General features: G+C 30.9%; 1 protein-coding gene across 6 annotated transcripts in view; it reads left to right on the top strand.

The window, feature by feature from the left end:
• Window positions 1–20,180, top strand: part of LOC107452541 (dachshund homolog 1-like) — a 194,668-nt gene that overhangs the window by 111,075 nt on the left and 63,413 nt on the right. For 3 of the 6 annotated variants that reach the window (XM_043042701.2, XM_043042705.2, XM_043042703.2), the window contains 3 exons: window positions 17,562–17,686; window positions 18,403–18,585; window positions 19,312–19,527. In XM_043042701.2, the coding sequence (XP_042898635.1) occupies window positions 17,562–17,686; window positions 18,403–18,585; window positions 19,312–19,527 (524 nt within the window). 6 annotated transcript variants of the gene reach the window in all.

The following is a 20,180-nucleotide window of genomic DNA, read 5'->3' as shown; positions in this document are numbered from 1 at the left end:
ACTTCTTTCTTCCTTATTCTTGTACTAATTTAGTCTGGTTTAATATGTCTAGCATATTTTTATACAATTGTTTAGAAATCTTTAATTTAAAAAAAAATGATAAGTAATTAATTCTAATTGCGTATTATTTATCATATAAATATGGTCTTCCATGTAAATGACCGAATGATCGGAGTTTTTCAATAATTTATGCCACGAAAAATATATTAAAAACATTGGAGCTGTATTTTATACTCTCTAATACTTCAAAACTAAAATATAATTAGAAAGGAATTTTATCTGAAGGCTATGCTTTATTTAACTTTTTACGAATCGTTGATTTATTAAATACGAGTCACCAAAAAAAAAGAAAGAATTTTTGATTAATATTTCATTTCTCTTTGCGCTTTTCAATTTCTATTGTTTGAATAAAGCATTAACTTATTTCACAATCAATTACCATTGACGTGGTATGAAAGTCGTGTTTTATTTGAACACATGATAAGAAATTACAAAAAGAAATAAATAAAATACATGTGGTGAAAGGAATGAAGGGAAAATTCAGAACAATGCGTTCACATCCCAGAGTTACATTTATTATTGCGAAACAATACATTAACGCATTCGGCAAAAGCCTCCAAACAACTCAACAGGGGCTTTAATTCGTCGTCAGCCGCTTGAATACAACAGCTCTTTTAAATAAAAGGGAGGCGAAAAAATGAAGAATAATCGAAAAGAATTAAATGTGGTCTTTGTTTGGCGAGATTTGCGTTGAAGGAAATGTAATATGTTGCCTTTAACCACTCACACTTAAATTCGAAAAACATTTTTTTCAGTTTCAATGGAATTAATCAAGTTTTTTTTGTACCTCTTTTCATCTATTTTGCGGCAAATAGTGAAAACAAAGGATAAGTTGACACAGTGAATGAGATTTGTGGCTTTTTGATAGCTTTTCTTGACTTGTTGGATTGTTTCTGTCTATTGTAGATGTTTGACCCTAAATGCTTGTTTATTGTCCTTCTTTTGATATTAACTTTCTCTGGGTATGATTGATGGATCAACTTTTTCTGCATTTTTGGGGATTTAGAACTTTTATCAACCATCTCATTCTTATCTTAAAAGGCGCTCTTTTGCTGAAGAATTTGAGAGTAAGTGGTTCCTTAAAAGGATCTATTACGTAACAGTTTTAATTCAAGTGCATATTTTTATTAAAAGTATTGAATTTTTTTTATTGTTAAAATAGACTTGCTATATTTAGCTTAGAAATTGGAGTTCAGTTCCTGCACACTTCTTTCAAGGTTTTTTTTTTATTGAAATTAGTGATTTCTCCGACTTCAAGACGTAAAAATAATAATCAGAATAAAACTGTTTGTATGAAATTATAAAATTTTATACTTGTAGATAATACTGCTTTGGTCGTACAACTTTCTGTTATATTTTCTCTTTCGCAAAAACTATGATACTTAGAAACTTGAAATTTCTGTGAATTGTAGAAAACTGCACAAAGAGTGCAATGGAATAAAAAAATGAAGATATTTGACTGTTAACTAAATAGAAAAAATTAAGAATCATTAATCGTTGAACTTACAGTAAAAAACACCAAGGATCTGCAGGATGCAGGAAATCCAATTACAAAGTTGAAATTTAGCATGCTTATAGGGTCATAGATTTTTTTTTAAGAACTTAGCACATAATTTTTTTCTTCAAAATTCCAATTTGATAGAATGTTATTGGAAATTTAAGGGTTTCTTTGCAAATTTTTTCATTCTTTTTTATGTTATTATGCTTTACTTTCCATTTCATTTCACTGTACAAAACTTATAAGATATAGAAACCAGAAATTACGTAAGTAAAATATTTTTTTCAAAAAAAATATATAGATTTAAAAAAATTGACAGTTGGTTAGAAAATTATTAGCGGTTAAACATGAAGTGGAAAAAAATACTATGTTGGGTCAAATTCTACTGTGATGCAACTATGGAGTTAAATTTTAATGTGCTTAAAGAGCCAATTTATTTGTGAGTTTAGTTCTGAATATTTAAATGTGAATGTCTCAGATTTGTAAATTTTTATTTGTGAAATTCCAATTTGTTTGAAAGTTATTACAAATTTAAGTGCTTTTTCGTGATTCTTTCTAGTTTTTTTTTCCGTTAAATATTTTATTTAATATCCATCGTTGAACAGTGGACCCAATTACGGGTTTACAATTACTAATGTTCAACTCCGTAGCCTTGTAATTTTAAACCCAATCCAGAAGACAAGGGAACTCCTGAATGAAGTATTGGAAGAATTTTTTTTTCGTGGAGGACTTTTTGATGGAACTAACCGCATTTGCGTTACATGGAGAGGAAAACCATGAGAACCTCCCACCTGATGACAAGGGGACTCTAATCTATGATACATCTACCACTGAGGATATTTCACGTCAGAATTGCGATCGGCGCAAGTCGGATGCGGAATTCGTATCAACCAGCCATCACTCGGATTCAAACCGTATTTACTTTCTCAGTGGGCATTTTCGATTCTTTTTTTTATACACGTCGTTGGACAGCAGACCCAATTCTGATTTTACGACTACCTATGAACAATTGCGTACTCTTGTAATCCAGTAGGCAAGTCAAATAGTTTTCTCAATCCAGTAGACAAAGCAACTCTCGGGTCAAGTATTAGGAGAAATTGCCTTCGTGGAAGACTTTTTGATGGAACTAACTAGTATGAAAAAGAACATGAAAAGGAAAACCACAAAAAAAAACACTGTTAGTCCGACGGAAAACAGACTCTAACCCATGATCCGTCTACCACTGAGTATATTTTACGTCAGCAGTGTGGTTGGTTTGAGTTTTGTGTATGGCTGGAATTCAAATCACCTTATTAGGAGGCGAGTGCTCTATTCCCTGGACTACAACGGCTCTCATTTTAGATATTTGACAAAAGTTGAAATTTCTAAGTGCTAAAGAAAGAAGTCTACTAAGCAGCCTACTCCTGATTATATTATTACTTATCATGAGCTCACGAGCAGGATCCTAATGCCTGTCCATCACATCAATGCTTTGCAATCTTTTAGAGTATTCGATGGCGTGAAATTAGTTTTACCCTCCTAATTTTTTAGAGCATGATACAACAATGTAAAATGTAAGATTTTTTTAACGTAATTGCAAAATTAAATTGCAAAATTACTTTAGCCCAGCCATAAATAAGTGATCCCTAAAAGTTATTCCCCCCAAAACTATTATTTTCGTTTCTTTTAATAAAATTCAACTGAAATGAAAATGGTTATTCCATTCATAAGTATTTAAAACTTTAAAATATCTTAACCATAACACTTTCATTGCTTGGAAGACGGGTTTTTTTCTTCGAAAGAAAGAGCATAATCCTGTAAGAAAATTTTGCAGCATTTTACAGTACTTTTGTGCTGATTACTAAATTTTTTTTCATCAACGTCTTATTTTTTGTTCAGCAATGCTTAAGGTGGTGTTGAGGGCATGTAATTAACGCCAGCTGGTGTCTTTTTCCATCTTTACACACAAACCCCCCTCTCTCTTCTGCTTTCATCATCAGCATCAAAAGGGGGAGATGAAAAAAAAAAAAGAAGTAGAGATCTTAATTGATTGATCATTATCGACCCTAGTATGTTCGTAAGCTTCGGCATATTGCATTATATAATTCAAAATATTAAAACGATGTAAAATGTTTCCAAAATAATATACTTCATTTTGGGATTTAACAACATAGTACAGAACTTTTATGTTTCATTTGTTTATGTTCTATATAAACTTAATCAGCATAACATTCTAAATGCAAGTTTGTACCTGAGTTTAAAATGGGTTTTTATTTTTGTCGGGTTTACTGGAATTTAAAAAATAATTCTTTTTCTTCTAATTTCTGATTACTAGCCATGACGTTGTTTGTTGCTAAAAACATCAAATGATTCTTCTTTGGAGAAAGAATTTTTTTTAATCAATTCAATTAAATAATTCATAAAGTAATACTCTTAATAAACAAACATATCCGTAATCTAATCATATCCATAATACTCTTAATATTATTTTTAAAAAAAATTGCGATGCAGTGAAATTAAAAAATAAAAATAAATAAAGGTTTATTCTTTCTTTTTGACGAAACCGTTTCCTGCTATATGATCCCTGCGAACATATCGTGAAAGAGCCGAAATAACCATCGTCAGTTCTTCGATGAAACAAATTTCGTCAAAAGTAATCTTAACGCTTTTCTTTGTTGATTATTTTTTTTCCTCTTGATTTTTGTCAGAAATTCTTCAAATTTTGTTCATAAAAATTCATTTTATGTAACACATAAGTACACAAATTTCTTCACACCATTCATTAATTTTTTTATTTATTTACTGTTGCTCTATCCATAGTGGAATTTTGAAATTAAAAATATGGACTATAAAATTATCAAGGAAAATGTTTTCGGTTTAAGAAATTGATAATTGTTGTAAAGTTCCAGTTGTAGAAGTTAATGAATTAATTTAAAAATGTTCATACTTTTTATTCCAAGAATCAGATTTGATAAACAATAAAAAAGTTTTATTTCTGAAAACACGTAGAGCTCCAAGGTAAAGATTAATCTTAATTTTTATTATAAATACCCATTATCAAATAATAAATTTGGAAAATGGCACGGGGGGTGTGGCTGCAGAGTTAAGCTCCATTGGACACCTCCGAAAATGAAAAATGCAAGTGTCATGTATACGTTAAAATAGTTTTTGCAAGGAACGTTAAGGCATTCATGTATTGGCTATTAATTGATTAAATTTAATGCCAGAGCTCTTTTTCTTATCCTTGCTCTTTAACCAGGCTAAGAAAAAGCCAGGGCTCTTTTTCTTAGGTGGAAAAGAAATCGTGAGAAATAATACAATTTTTTTTTAATGAAATCCAAACATCAGTCACCATATAACGGTTTTGGAATTCTATGCTAATGTGTCAGACAGATTTAGAGGGAATCTCTAAAAATAAATTTTATTCTGCATCAATTCAAGGTTGTGGTATAAAAATATCACTGATTATATTAATGATTTTTGTTCAATGAAAAAGGATTAAATAAGTTAATAATTTGGTTTTTCAATGTTAGGAAATATGTTAGCCATATTTCAGAATGACAAATATGTTTGCTTATTAAAGTGTAAGTCTTCTTTTTTAAATGTCATTTAAAAATGATTTGAAACAAACTAAAAAAATTGCTTTAATGCAACTCTTTATTGGCAGGTTTTTCTTCATAATTTTTCACCCCAATTCAATTCACCCACAAGCCATCTGCCATTTTTACCGCCTTTATTTTCTCAAAATGACGTGAATTAGCGATAACGTTACACCGCAAGGTGTGACAATATCGATGAAAGCTCGAAAACCCCGAAAAAAAACCAGTACAGAGCCTTTTTTCTTTATCTTAACAAACTATAGAGGCAAAGTTTACAAGTATATAAATATATTGATACTTTCTCCACACACCTTTATTTCAAAAATTTTTATCTCTCCAACTATATGCCCACCACACTGAATAGGGGGGTGATAAAAAATAAAGGAGAAATCTTCTGTTTCCTCTCTTTTCCGACTCTCCTTTAAACCCATCTCCTTCCATTCTACTGGGGAGTTAATTTAAACCGACAGAATGATGGATTACTTCAAGTCCCCCCCCCCTTTACCGCGACATATACTACCCTCCCCGTAAAGTTTATATAGATATATATGTACATCTACATACACACACATTCGTATACAGAGCTCCATATATGTTTTCGTCTTTCTCTTAATTTTTTAGCTCTTCACACATTGGTTCGTTCCGCCGTTCTTTCGTTTCGGTGTTGAGTATCATCCATCATTTAGGTGTCAAGGATTTTCTATCCGAGGATGAAGAAGAGGAGGAGGAAGATGCTTGTATTCGGGATGCGCGCGCACACTTTTTCTACTTTACTGTGTATGTGTCCCTTCCTCTATCTTGTCTGGATGATCGAGACACTGTGATCGCTTCCACGGGCGTTAAGGAACCAGTGTAGAATGTTCGACAGATCGTATGAATATCGAACCATCGAAAAAATTTGTCGATAAAAAAACATAAATAAATAACTTTGAAAAAAAAAAAGTTGTGTGACAGTTCTGATGGTTTTAGTGAAATGTATTGATCTAGTTCGGTCTGAAAAAGAGGAATATGGTATCATTTCATTAAAGAAATTGATTTTGAATGCAAAATGAATTGAGTGATGTGCATATGATTGTTTATACGCTCCCTGATATAGATATGAAAACAATATTGCATACTTCTAAATAAATATAACTTATTATTAAATTTCTATAATATTATGTATTTATTTTTCAATATATTTAACTTGCATTATAATGCGAATATATATTCACTAAAATCTTTAGTTTAATTATTTTGTGTTTAATAGAGCATCCTAATTGTACAGTGTAAGTCAATAATAGTGTCACCTAATCTTAATATTTTATGAAAATAATGCATGAAAATAAAAACATTTTTAATTTCACGCATTAAAATTTTAACGTTTATGTTTATTAATTTTCATAAAATAATTATTGCAGTATATAGAATGAGATTCACGATAAAACTGGAAGCATTTTGAATGAATAATAATAGTTCATTTAAAGGTTTTATGAAGCTCATTTTCATATGAAGATATGATGTATTTAAATTAGTTCTTATGCATATTCTTCTCTTTTAATCGTTCTGTTCTACAATTAACTTTCTGTGGAAATCTCTCTGTTGAGGAGATAAGAAAGCTAACATTCTAAACAGTCTCTTCAGAATAGAACATTCTCGAGTCTTCAACTTTAAATTCTTCAAACATTCTCGAATAAACGGAATATCCTATCACACATTTCTCCATTCAAAAGAAGAGCAAAATCGCAATGTTCTATTCTTTTACTTTTAATGAAGACGAGACGCACAGAATTTTAAGCCTTTATGACATCTTAATCCTCTATCTAAAACTAAAGCCTTTTACCTTTGCTAATCACCTGGGGACAGAATGATCCATATTTCCTGTTATATTCTGTGCTTTTCCCCTTTAAAATGGGGGGAGGGTAAGGTTGATGTTAATTTAAACACCAATGCCCCTTGTCCCTCCGGTTTTGTTCGAGAACTCTTTTACTCTTAACTCATTAGGCAGAAAACGAAATTAAAGTTTAATTACTAAATTTCGAATTGACGCAACATTTCAAGATGTGATAATGGAGTTCTTAATTCTGAGTTGGAGATGATTAGAACAAATTTACTTTTGTCAAAAACTAAATTAAAAGAAGTTTTGTTGCTAAAATTAAAATAATTTAGCGGTGTTTTGCCCAATTAAAGTTTATAAAGTTTTTAGATAGTTGAATATTGAGTGTCACGGAGTGCAAAATATTTCATTTTCATGGAATTTAACTATTAGTGAGCTAAGTTTATACAGAAAATACAAAAATATATGGGCTTTAGGATTCAGAATTTTTTGCATAAAGAATAAACAGCCAAATACTTACAGCTCTTGGTACTCAACTTGGTATAAACTCGTAACCTGGAAGATTATGAATCTTATAAGAACAGAATTGAGCAAGCACTTTTTTGGTGGAAGATATTATAAAACTCAACAATGTTTGATACTATTTTATTTTGACTTTACGCAAATGTTTTTGAATTGAAAACACGATCAGTACTTTTAACTCAAGTAGAGAGTTTTTATCTTTCATTTTCTTTACATTCAGTTGATATTATTTAATCTTACAGTAAAGTTCGTACTGTATTTCACTTTAAATATTGGTTAAAGTGCTTGATTTAACTTTAAAATACCCCACAGTGGACTAATCGTCAAGACGCGATTCCCAGCTGAACACCGAAGTCAAGTATCATTGGCTGCGGTCAGTAAGCGGGTGACTACTTTCATCAGCCTGCGTAGGGACCGAGGGCGCGCGGCATCGCTCCCCTTTAAAATATTTAACTGTAAAGTGCTCGACTTCGTGCATGGGACGTCTTGCTATTAAAGCGAAAATGCCGTCCCTTCTGCAGAGGATCAAAATTTTGATGGCATGTCTTCAGATCAACCTCAGAGATGTTTCCCAGACCGTCACCGTGGTGGCTCAGGGGATAGAGCATTCATGTTCCAATGAGGTGAACTGGGTTCGAATTGCGATGACTGGTTGATACGATTTCCGCACCCGCTCCCAACAATCACTCTGCTGACGTAAAAATATCCTCAGTGGTAGATGGATCATGGGACTTCCCTTGCCGACAAGCTAACAGTGGAAAGTTCTCGTGGTCTTCCTCTCCGTGCAACGCAAATGCGAGTTAGTTCAATCAAAAATTTCTCCACGAAGGCATATTTCTCCCAATACTTGATCCAGGAGTTCCCTTGTCTTCTGGATAGGGTTCAAAATTACAAGGCTATGTAGGTGAACATTAGTAGTCGTAAACCCGTAATTGGGTCGGCTGTTCAACGATGGTTATTAAATAAAATAGCTTATTATGCACCTCTTGTATGATCTAAATGAAGTACCCAATTACCTTAAAGCTGTTTTTCGAAGGTTTTTTGGGAACATGAAGCAACGCTCTTTTTTTCTTGGAAATATTTTTAAAATTATTGTAAATTTGCAACAGTTAGTCATGACTAGTAGGTCAAATTAAGCGTTCATCCGTTTTTACATCCGTTATGTTAGTTCTGAAAATAGCGCAAAACGTTCATAGCAAAAAATGCCCTAATTTTGTGAAAATGAGAAGCGTTTTTCACTTAATTTTTATATTTTACTCTGACGCTGCATTATTTAGGATTATAAAACTTACAAAATTTAGAACTGTTCATGGATCTTGATCGTTTTCGTGGAGAAGCTAAGCTAAATTTACAATTATTAAAAGTTTCATAACTTTTTTTCAATATTTTATATATGAAACCTTTTTAAAAAAAATACCAATTCTAAAACCCAGATAATTCTTTAAGACAAGATGGTATATATCATAGGTTCCCAATTTTTTTCGGCTTTGGAACCTCAAATAATCAAGCATCTTCTGGCGGATCTCGACTTAATAAATAAAGTGAATATAATCATTAAGAGATTGCTTTTTTTTACTTCTAGAGTTTTTTATATTTAAAAAGAGGAATGCATTTTTTTATCGTTTTATCATTAAATTAGGTTTTATTGAATTCGCAATCTTAGAGCTACATCTACTCTAGCTAAAAATTTGTTTTCGTATTGCTACAGAAAAAAAAAGACATTTTATAAACGTTTAAAATAGTTTATATTGAAACATATTTCTTTATTAATAGATTCAGTTATTATAAATTTTTTATTCGATTTGAAAAGGACAATGTGAAATACTATTGCAATTTTTTTATAAATGCATGTTCTTTTTCATAATTTTTCGATTATTTACCTCTTTTTGGCATTTTATTTTAAATATATGATTTCATAAAGGTATTTGAAATAATAAGTAATTGATTGGATCTAAATATAATTATAGATTTCAAAAAGATTTACGAAAAAAATCGTGTAAAAAGTACTTAACTCTCGGAACCCCTTCAACTTTTAAGCGGAACTCTAGAGTTCCGCAGGTTACCATTTGGGAACCACTGCCGTATATAGTTTAAAATCATAGCTTTGCTTCAAATATGAAGTACTTAAACTGCTACTTTTTTTCGTCGACGAAAGAGCTTTGAAGAGTTTTAAAATGTAGTACCCTGTTTTTTTTATTTTATTAAAAGGAAGAAGAAAAAAAAGATTGTTCGTACGTACGCAAAAAAATAAATAATTTAAGAAGAGAGTTGAGTCGTGAGAACTGCAGAGAAAGATTTGCGTGCATATACTGTAACTCCCCATTTCCGTTTAGCATTGCAGAATATTAAACTGAAAAAGTATCCGTTAATGATGAATAGCTCGCGAAGGCTATGATACAATTTGTCACTATACTTGACATTTGTACCTTTTTATGATGCACAATTCTTTTTATTCCATAAAAGGGAAGAAATCTAGCCCCGCCTTGCCTTTGATGTCATTGGTCACACAAGAAGCGACGCGTATTCCTGTCACGGGAATTTGATAAATGATCGGACGGGAATTTACTTCATTTCAATTTTAGGATCGCGAATTCCAAACCCATCTCACTTTTAACGGCCCAAACAATGGACGCTAAAATATTTTCAGTTTTTTTTATTCTTTTACAGTTCCGGAAAATTTTCTTTCCTTTTTTTTTTTTTCTTTAAATTTTTTTTTCTTCGCTTTTTTGAAAGTTGTGATCAAATATTCTTTAACTAGAATTGGAACTGCTTCTGCAATAACAAGAAGTGCAGAAGCGTGTATTGAAGTCAAGTTTTTATCTCCCTTTAAAATGTTGTTTGAGTTGTGCCTGTAAAAAGTATCTTCACATATGATAAATGTGATTTAAGTGCTTATTTAAGTTTACCAGTAATTAATTACAAATGTTTACTAGGTAAGAGTAAAAATAACATTATTATTTTTTTTTCACCTTCAGAGAAAATCAAGGTAACTCAATTAATTATAAAGAAGCAATAATACTTAGGTTTTTAATCTACATTTTTTATGAAAGTTTTCATGATATTCAGCATATATATTTTTCGAAAAAAGTTCAAAATTTCTATTTTTTCAACCAATTTTATTTTATGACCGTCATTGAACAGCCGACTGAATCTTCAGTGTACGACTACAAATGTTCAACTCCGTACCCTTGTAATTTTGAACCCAATCCAGAGGACAAGGGAACTCCTGTATCAAGTATTGCGAGAAATTTGATTTCCTTGAGGACTTTTTGATGGAACTAAACCGTATTTGCGTTACATGGAAAGAAAAACCACGAAAATCACCCACGGTTAACTGATGACAAGGGGACTTTAACCCATAATTCGTCTACCACTGAGGATATTTCCGTCAGCATGGTGGTCATATGCGAGACGGGTAAGAAATTCGAATCAATTAGCTATCACCGAGATTCGAAAGTGGTTCACCTCATTGGGAGGCAGGCGCTCTATCCCCTGAGCCACCACAGCTCTTTTTCAACCAATTTTATTTTATTTTATAATCGTCGTTGAGCAGCCGACCCAATTTTTGGGTTTACGACTACAAATGTTCAACTCCGTATCCTTGTAATTTTGAACCCAAACCAGAAGACAAGGAAACTGCTGTATCGAGTTATTGAGAGAAATTTACCTTTGTGGAGGACTTTTTGATGGAACTAACCCGCATTTGCGTTACATGGAGAGGAAGACAGCGAGAGCTTCCCACGGTTAGTCTGACGGCAAGGGGACTCTAACCCATGATCCATCTACCTCTGAGAACATTTGGATATTTCACGTCAGCACTGTGGTCAATGCCAGCCGGATGCGGAATTCGTATCGACCAACCATCGCTGTGATTCGAACCCCGTTCACCTCATTGGGAGGCGAACGCTCTATCCTCTGAGCAATCGCAGCTCAGGCATTGGGCAAAATTAACAGCCTCCACTGGACACTGAGTAACTAATGGTGATTAAAAACAGTATGCCAGTCACCGCCCGATCACCACTTTTTTCGTTGAAAATGCACAGAATTTGCCTTTTATTATTACTTAAATAAACATGCAATTATTTTAAATATTTTAAATATGTTCTAAATATGATTCCCTTCCACTCCTCTTCCTTATATTTTTTTTTTAATTTAGAAATGAACATTGTTCAAATGAATGTTTCATAATTCAATGTTTCAAAAGAAATGTANAGGTCAGCTATTGGGCGAAATTAACAGCCTCCACTAGTCACTGAGTAACTAATGGTGATTAAAAACTACATGCAAGTCACATCACCACTTTTTTCGTTGAAAATGCACAGAATTTGCCTTTTATTATTACTTAAATAAACATGAAATTATTTTAAATATTTTATAATGTTCTAAAAATGATTCCCTTCCACTCCTGTTCCTTATATTTTCTTTCCGTTTTGAAACGAACATTGTAATGTTTTAATATTTTGAAGAATGTCTCAAAAGAAATGTATCCTATTATTAAGATGAACAATGTTTTCAACCATTTGAAATTTTTAAGTTTTTAAAAAGTGGTCCCTCTAAAAAATTCTAATGCCTTATACAATTTTCATTGGCTTATAAAAATAAAATTAAGGGGTTTTAAAGTTCATAAAAGTCCTATAATGCATGCTAAAATACTTTCAGTTCAGTTGCTAAATTACATTTTTTTGACAACTTCCAGACCAGCCATTTTTTTTAATCGTTAGCTACATTAAATCGAAACCAGTTAGAACTTAAGCCAAATTTATATCTAATTTCTAGATTAAAGCTTTAAAAGCACCATCTAACACAATTAACAGCTTGAACAGTTAAAAAGTCAGAAAAATCGAACAAAAATAACAGTGTCTTTGGCAATTTCCCACTCGATTTAAACTAAAGATTAAGAGACGAGAAATCCCCTTATTTATTCTAATTTCCGTACCCACATTAAAGAGATTTCCTTACTTGTTCATCTGTCTTTAATATTAAGACGACTTAAAGGTATTTATTACGTTAAATTTACATTTGAAAGATTATTTTCATAATGACTTTAATCACATTTTCTTTCGTTTTTTTTTCGTTACGTCTTAATTCCATACTTTTTTTTTTTGACAAATGAAGATAAAACCCGAAGCGCATGCACATGAATATTCGTACGACATTTCTCTTTTTAATTCACTTCATTCATTTATTCCCTCCTCCCCCCCCAACCCCTTATAAGTAATTAAACAGTGAGAAGTGTTAAAAAGAGCGCAACATATTATCCAGTAAGCACGGAAAAAAAATTAAGATTATGCAAAAGGGAGAAAAAGAGATGAAAAATAAAATATCGAATTAAGAATGCAGAAAGAAACAGTCAAAAAAAGCGTTTGCATGGGGGAGAAGTACTTTTAAATAATGAATCAGCGCCAGAAAAAAAAAAGTTAGAGATAAGATTTAAATTCTTCATATCGTATCTAAAAGATAATCACGGCCTCTGGTGCCTATTCTAGACTTTCCAGGGCCTTTAATTTGGCCAAAAGGGAATTTAAAGACGTTTTGCTCATACATGTATACATAGGGTGTGTGGGGGCGAGGGGGAATAATTATTATTCAAAATCTGAGCGCCTTTTGCCTTTTGGTCCGTACTTCGAGACCCATGTTCGCTAATGAATATGCATTTCGGAAAGGGTTACGGGAAATAAGCACTTTTAATTTAAACGAATGTTTCTTTATAATACCCTAGAAATGAGAGTGAATTCAGAAGAAATAGGATATGAAAAAAGTTTCCTCGAAAATTAACCTCGTAAAAATAGATAGAAAAACCCGGAGCATATTTCTTTTCAAAAGAAAGAGGAAGAGAAAAACTGTTGGAAACATTTTAAAAATAGGGAGATTTTTACTTTTGGTTTCGTTTAAAACATATTTCCATTATTCATGTTTAGTACTTGAAAATATTGTTTGTAAAAACTGTGTTATCAACTGCTTACTGTTCATTTTAGCTCTGAATGTTTATTTAATTTAAAATTATATAAATGATAAATACAATCGTTGTTATATATTTAAAAAAAATCATAAATGAATAAAAACAAGTTGCTTCGAAACTTTTTTTTTCATTAGTGTTCATAAATATTTTTACACTCAAATAAATAAACATTAATTTTCTGAAATGTACACTAAATATGCAAGCTTATTTTATTATATGAGTTTGAATTTTATTATATGAGTTGAATGTCTTTGAGTCATTGTAATCAGGATGACCAAATGACTCAAGAATTCATTTTTTCTCTTTTAACTGGATTCAAATTTGAGAGATTATGGAGTTAAACATTAAGCGCATTTCATCGGTTAAGTTGACCGGCTGTTTAACGTCAAAAATAATGTAAACTATGAAACAGTAGAAAATTTTAAAGTGCAAAAGCATGGTCATAACTGAAGAAAATTTTATGCATATTGAGGTTGAAGTTTATCACCTAGAAAATATTTTAAAAAAAACTGTCATAAATTCGATTGCCATTTCGGATCTTCTTAAAAATCATCTTTCAAAATTTTCCTTTTCTAAAAATCGTCTGCTTTTAAGAACTCTAAAAATGATCTCACCAGGTATTATTCCAAAAAAATTTCGATACTTTTGCTTAAGAAACTACCATTTAACTCCTTATTAAACTATTCTGAGATAAAATTTAATCTGAAATTTTAATATTTAATAAATGTAATTAAGTTTCTTTTAATTAACAATAGTTTTTGTCTAAAAACTTTCTTACACTTTACTTTCCTATTTTCTAAAAATCGTCTGCATTTTAAGAATTCCAAACGATCTGAACTGGGATTAAGTATTCAACAGCAAATTTACTTTAGAAAATATCATTTATCTCTGGAGGTTGGCATCCGAAGCGAGACAATTCGAAAACAAAGCGCACAAAAACAAATTAACCTGAGATGAAAAACGAACGACTGATAATTAACAGATAGGGGATTCGAGGCGATATCTTTTCCTCTTTTCTGATCGGGCGAACGGGTAAAAGTTACTCGAAAATCTGCCACTAATTTGTTTTTAAAAAAGAGACCCCACCCGGGGTAAGGATTGACGTCTGAATTAACGAAGCTTATTGTTTCCAAAGCTTTTGAAAAAGACAAACGGTGGAAATTGCATATCAAACGGCAGAAGTTTTAAAACAAAAGCTTTACCCACTTTCGCTTTTCATCTTATCTTTTACCTGCTTATCAATCGGGGACGCTTCTTAAATAAAAGAGAGGATGGATTGAGGACTTGCGGTGCAAGTCCCGGTCTCTATTAGGACTTGATTTATTCCTACTTTCGATATTGTTCGTCTGATCGTCTGATCTCAATAATGTTTATCAAAGTGCTTAGAAAATTGTGAAGTAATTGATTATTTTGATTAATTTATTATTTGAACTCATTTAATATTAAAATAATACTACCCAAAAGCAAAGAATTTTGATTATTTTATTTTATAAACTTTTTCAACATTAAACTAAAATAGAATAAGCGAGGAGTTTTGATCATTCTGAGCTTTGAACTCATTTAATTTTATTGACTAAAGGCAAAAAGCTATTTTTATTTTTATTTAATATTTTTTTATTGGAACTCATTCAATATTATTGTTGTTTGAAATCACAAAAAACGAAGAGGTTGTATTATTGTGTCTAAGTGCTCTTTTTAACTATCCTTAATACTGCTTTTCGTGTTATTCGAATAAATTATTGCAATTTTTGGTATTGAATATCGAAATTTTTATAAACTGATATAACAATTAAAAACTGATTTGATATTCTAATTTAGTTCTTAGGTTTGAGTCACACAGGAAAACTTATTTTAACTTAACTGTAATCAAAAGTGAGGCTAAAATAAAAGTCATCCAAAAAATCATGTATTGTGAGAAAAAGCTTTTACTTTTTAAACTAGGTGTAAGTTAGCCTAGTCTTTCCAAAATCAGTTATAGAGCTGCTAGTGAATCATATAAAAAAAAAATTTCTAATTTCAACTATTAGAAATTAACAAATCACATACTCATTATTTGTCATAACAAGATTTGTTTTCTCTTTAAATACAAATATTTTGAACCAAATTACCAAGTTAACAAATCACCATTTTGTACGGTTTATACATTTGTTTAAATTATTAAATTTAATCCGAGAAAAGAGAAAAAAATAACAAAATTACTAAATAAAAAATTTCCTTTACTGAGCTTTTCTATAAAATAATATCCTGAAAATGCCTAATGATTAGGAGGTTACGGAGATACAATATTGTGACTTTAATGACAGTGGTAAATTGAATTAAAAGCTATTCTGTATTATTATCTTTAAACTTTATTTTAAAAATTATTAACTGCATTGTTTAAAAATATTATTGACTATTATTAAACATATTGGGTAGGATCTTACCAATTTTTTTTCTACTTTTCTCCTGTAAATATATTTTTAGTCTGGTCTATCTTTCTTTTTCAATTTTTTATTAATTTTTTTGCCTGATTAAATCTGAGGAATCGTCAATTCATAAAATAATAATTAATTGTTCTTTTAATTAATTTCATGATAGGAGTGACTTTGTAAGGACTTAATCCTAATCATTCCTATTCCTAATTATTCATTTAATTTTATCCAACCGTATTTGATGCCTCATTTACCAACGAAGACATCAACACAGCAAATGCAATCAATAAAGACTAACTTTGAGATATTTTTGTTTTATTGACGTAAAAAATGAACATAATTTTTTATTATTATATTTCAGTTTGGGGAAGAAATAAATAAAATAAGGGATATCCGCAATGATATGAACTAAATTTCAATATGAGTTCATTTACTGCCTTTGTATAAGTACATTGTAAAAAATTCCTGATAAAATTACAGCAAAAATACCAGCAGTGCCAGTACTTTTTAGCGTAAAATTTAATTCCATACCCTTTTACAGTTATATTTATTTAATTACAGTGAGTCAGTAAATATTAAAAATTAAGGTACATAAAATTTATTTTGTACCATAGAATTTTACCGTAATTTTATCAGAAACTTTTTACAGTGTACATATTTTCTAATTTATTCTATTTCCAATTAAAAGAATTTTTTTTATGGGTACGGAAATATTAAAGTCTCTAAAATGCTTTCTGTCATTAATTAATAAGAAGTAATTATGAAAATGAACCGCATAAAAAAAAACATATTTTGCTGAGAGAAGTATTTTTTGACGGAATAAATTATTTTCATTCCAGTAGCCTTCCGCGAATTTCAATATTCCACTCTTCTTCTGAATAAACAGTCGGCATAGTGGAAAAGTGAAAAGAGGCGCGAAAAATTACTCGTTTAAAATTACATTTGCCGAGATTTCATTAATCACCCGTCCTTTGGGGCAGGAAAAGGAGTGTTCAACCGAAATGGAGAGAGAGAGTCGTTTCATTAAAAGGGTATGCAAATTAAGTAGGACTAAGAACAGAGAGAGAACATCGAACAAATGAGATAATGACAGAAACATTTCGTTCTTTTTCGGATTTCCTGACTTTTCAACTCACTATTTATCTCCTTTCCCGATCTTCTCGCTTTCTTTTGTCTCCTGGAATCAGGAATCGGTAAGAAGGGTTTTCCGCAAACGAGATTCTTTTTCTTGGAAAAGTGCGCCAATTTATTCGCCATAATTAACAAACATTCCGACTGTATGGCTTGAAAATAAGTGTTTTATTGCGTGTATAATGAGGTATTCTGACTGTGTTAGGAATCATTTTTCAAATTAAATGTTTTCCAGAAATTTGAAGACTAATAATTAGAGTTAATATATAACTTTACGTTAGCATAGTTTATGTTGCACACTATGTGTAAAGTAAAACTGCCAAGGTGTGGACAATGGATTTCAGCATATTATAAAGCGAATAAAAATGAAATAAAATGTCTAAAAGCTTTTACGTTTCTATGGTTTTGTTAACAATTTGTAACAGACGTTAATACACAATGTATTATAGCAGTAACTAATTCTTCTGCAGTAATAAAATTAAATTTATGCTTGAAACATCTTACAGTATTATTATAATTTTTACTAATTTGTTTTGCGATTATCTTTCCTTTATTATTCTATAGAAGTGGTATTATTATGTTCTAGCTACCTTGATTTGGTGAATAAAGTCAAGTCCTATTTCAGGTTAAGAGATGATCGGGTTGATGCATCGGATGGTAAAGATAGACTCTACTATGATGTGTCTAGGCAGAAAGATAGCTACGTCAATGGTAAGTCTAAAAAAAACTGATAAAAATTTTAATCAGTTTTTATTTATGGATGCCAACAAGCAATTTTTTCGACTGATTTTTCTGAAATTTCCGCAAATTTTTTCCTAATTTCCATGGTATCGTCAAATTTATAATTTTCGCAGACATTTCGTAATTTCATCATATATTTTTTCAATCATTTTCTTTTAATTTTTATTGATTTTAACTGATTTTCTGTAATTATCGTTGACTTTTCTTAATTTCTATGGGTTTTGAACTTTTAAAAGTTACAGAAGAATTCAGTATTCCGATTGCTTTTTATTTATCCTCTCAATTTACAAGAACCACGTGAAAAATTTCGTTGAATGATTTCATAAAATAGAGGAATGATGCAAACAAAATACTTTTAACAGCATTCAAATCCATCAATCACGAACTCATTATCAACATTTGTTGTATAGCTGTTGGATACAGTTAGCAAGTATAGTTCTATATTTTTAAAAATATTAAAGCCTAGTGTGTTTTGAAATTATTTCACTCTTGAAGCATCGACTCAAGGATCAAAGAATACTACTGTAGTAAACTACACAAATATACATAGATTCGCAAAACAGAAAAGCTGGTTGGCATCCTTGTTATTAATACCTTCCTTTAGTTAGATTTAATTTACTAGACATAGTAATCCAACTCTGAAAATTAATGAAAAGATAGTTTATTAATTGAAAATTGAATTGCAGGTACCGGCAATAGTGGCCATAGCCCCGTTTTAAATCTCTCCCAAAATAGCAGTCGAGGTGGCGGGGGAGGTGGAGGAGGGGGTGTTGGACTCCACAGTGCAGAGGGTAGTGGAAGTGAAGGACCATACAATGACGGAGCAGACGACGATTACAGCGATGACGACGATGATGACCGAGATCAAGGTTAGACGAAGAAAAGGATAATTCTGTCATAATATTACTTTTCAGTCATAATATATTTTATGAATTCTGTCATAATATAAAATTTTTTTCGTTTTAAAACTGTATTTAAAAGTGTTGCGGTTTTTTTTTTAAAAAGAAACATGACAACGCAAAAGGCAGAAATCTGAAATAGTTTAATTTTTTTTACGAACAAAAATATTCATTATGTTAATAGACTTTGTAATGATATTTTGAATTGAAACTTGTATTTCATTTCTAACACCTACATACGAGTTTTTATTTTTGGTTTAAGTTGTTTTGCATTTTATTAAAGATACCGGTGTTAAAATTTCCAAACATCAGAAATTAGATTTTTAAATGTCTAGGAAAATGTAACAGAATCCAATTTTCTGAGTTGGTGACCGAACATTGATTCTAAGAAAGCAAGTGTGTTCCTCTTTATTGAAAATTGCCAGAAATTTAATATTTTTAAAGACAACTATATATTTTCCTTAAATCTTGACATGAGTTGCTTTCACAATTACTCATAGATGTATGAGATAATAAGAACCTTTTAAAGTTTTCTTTTCTTTATAAGTAATGCTAAAGTTCATTTTTCAAGGATAAAAAAGAAGACTATTTCATTTAAAAGTGTGAATAATTTTTTCGTTGGAAAGAAATGTGTTAGTCATAACAGCAATTCTATAAATATATAACTAATATATTTTGTTTCACTGATGCCTTCAGATTTTAGTGATCATCCTGACGTGAGTAGTACAGCAAATGGTGAGAGATTGGCCCCTAGTCAAATGTTTCCTTTCAGTCATCTGGCTGTGGACGGAGGATCTCCAACTGGTCAAGTGGTTTCATCCATTGAGACACTCCTCAGAAACATACAAGGTCTCTTGAAAGTGGCCGCAGATAATGCTCGCCAACAAGAGAGGCAAATCAATATAGAGAAAGGTAAGTTTCCTTGAATGGAATTTCTAGATTAAATCGTCCTTTTTTCAGTTTATCTGTCCAAAACTTGCATTCGAGACGGAATTGAAATTCCCCCCCCCCCCCCCCNATGGAATTTTGTCGAGATTTAAAGTAACTGCTTTATGGATATTCCTTAAGATTAAATATTTTTTTTTGGTTTATTACAACTCCATAAACAGAAAAAAAGTAGTTAAAAAGTAATTCAAAAATATTTTTTGCATGTTTATAAATCAGTGCGCAAAGAATAACAATCAGTTCCAAAAACATGTCAAACTTTGCTAAAGATAAAAATAGCCCAATTGAATTCAAACTTTTTCACTGTTCTCCTGACCGAAATTTAAGAGCCATCCTCACTAAAATATTCGATTGCGGTTTTTTTCTCACTATTCTTTACAGCCAAAAATCAAAATCCGACTGAAAAAGGTATGTTGATCTAAAAAAAGTGCGCCTGAGTGCTTCGTTATTAGCTAAATAATTGGTATATTTCAAAGATACTCCTCAAACACCGAAGATTGAATCTTTGTATATACGGATATATATATATATATATATATATCAGACAACAATATTGCAATATAATAGTTTTACAACCGATTTATTTGTGTAGTCAAAGTTATAGTTTATATTTTTGAAGT

Source organism: Parasteatoda tepidariorum, chromosome 4 (assembly GCF_043381705.1).
Source record: "Parasteatoda tepidariorum isolate YZ-2023 chromosome 4, CAS_Ptep_4.0, whole genome shotgun sequence".
In the NCBI taxonomy this organism is placed as follows: Eukaryota; Metazoa; Arthropoda; class Arachnida; order Araneae; family Theridiidae; genus Parasteatoda; species Parasteatoda tepidariorum.
The sequence above is the reverse complement of the archived record's forward strand: the minus strand, read 5'-3'. Positions and strand labels throughout refer to the sequence as shown.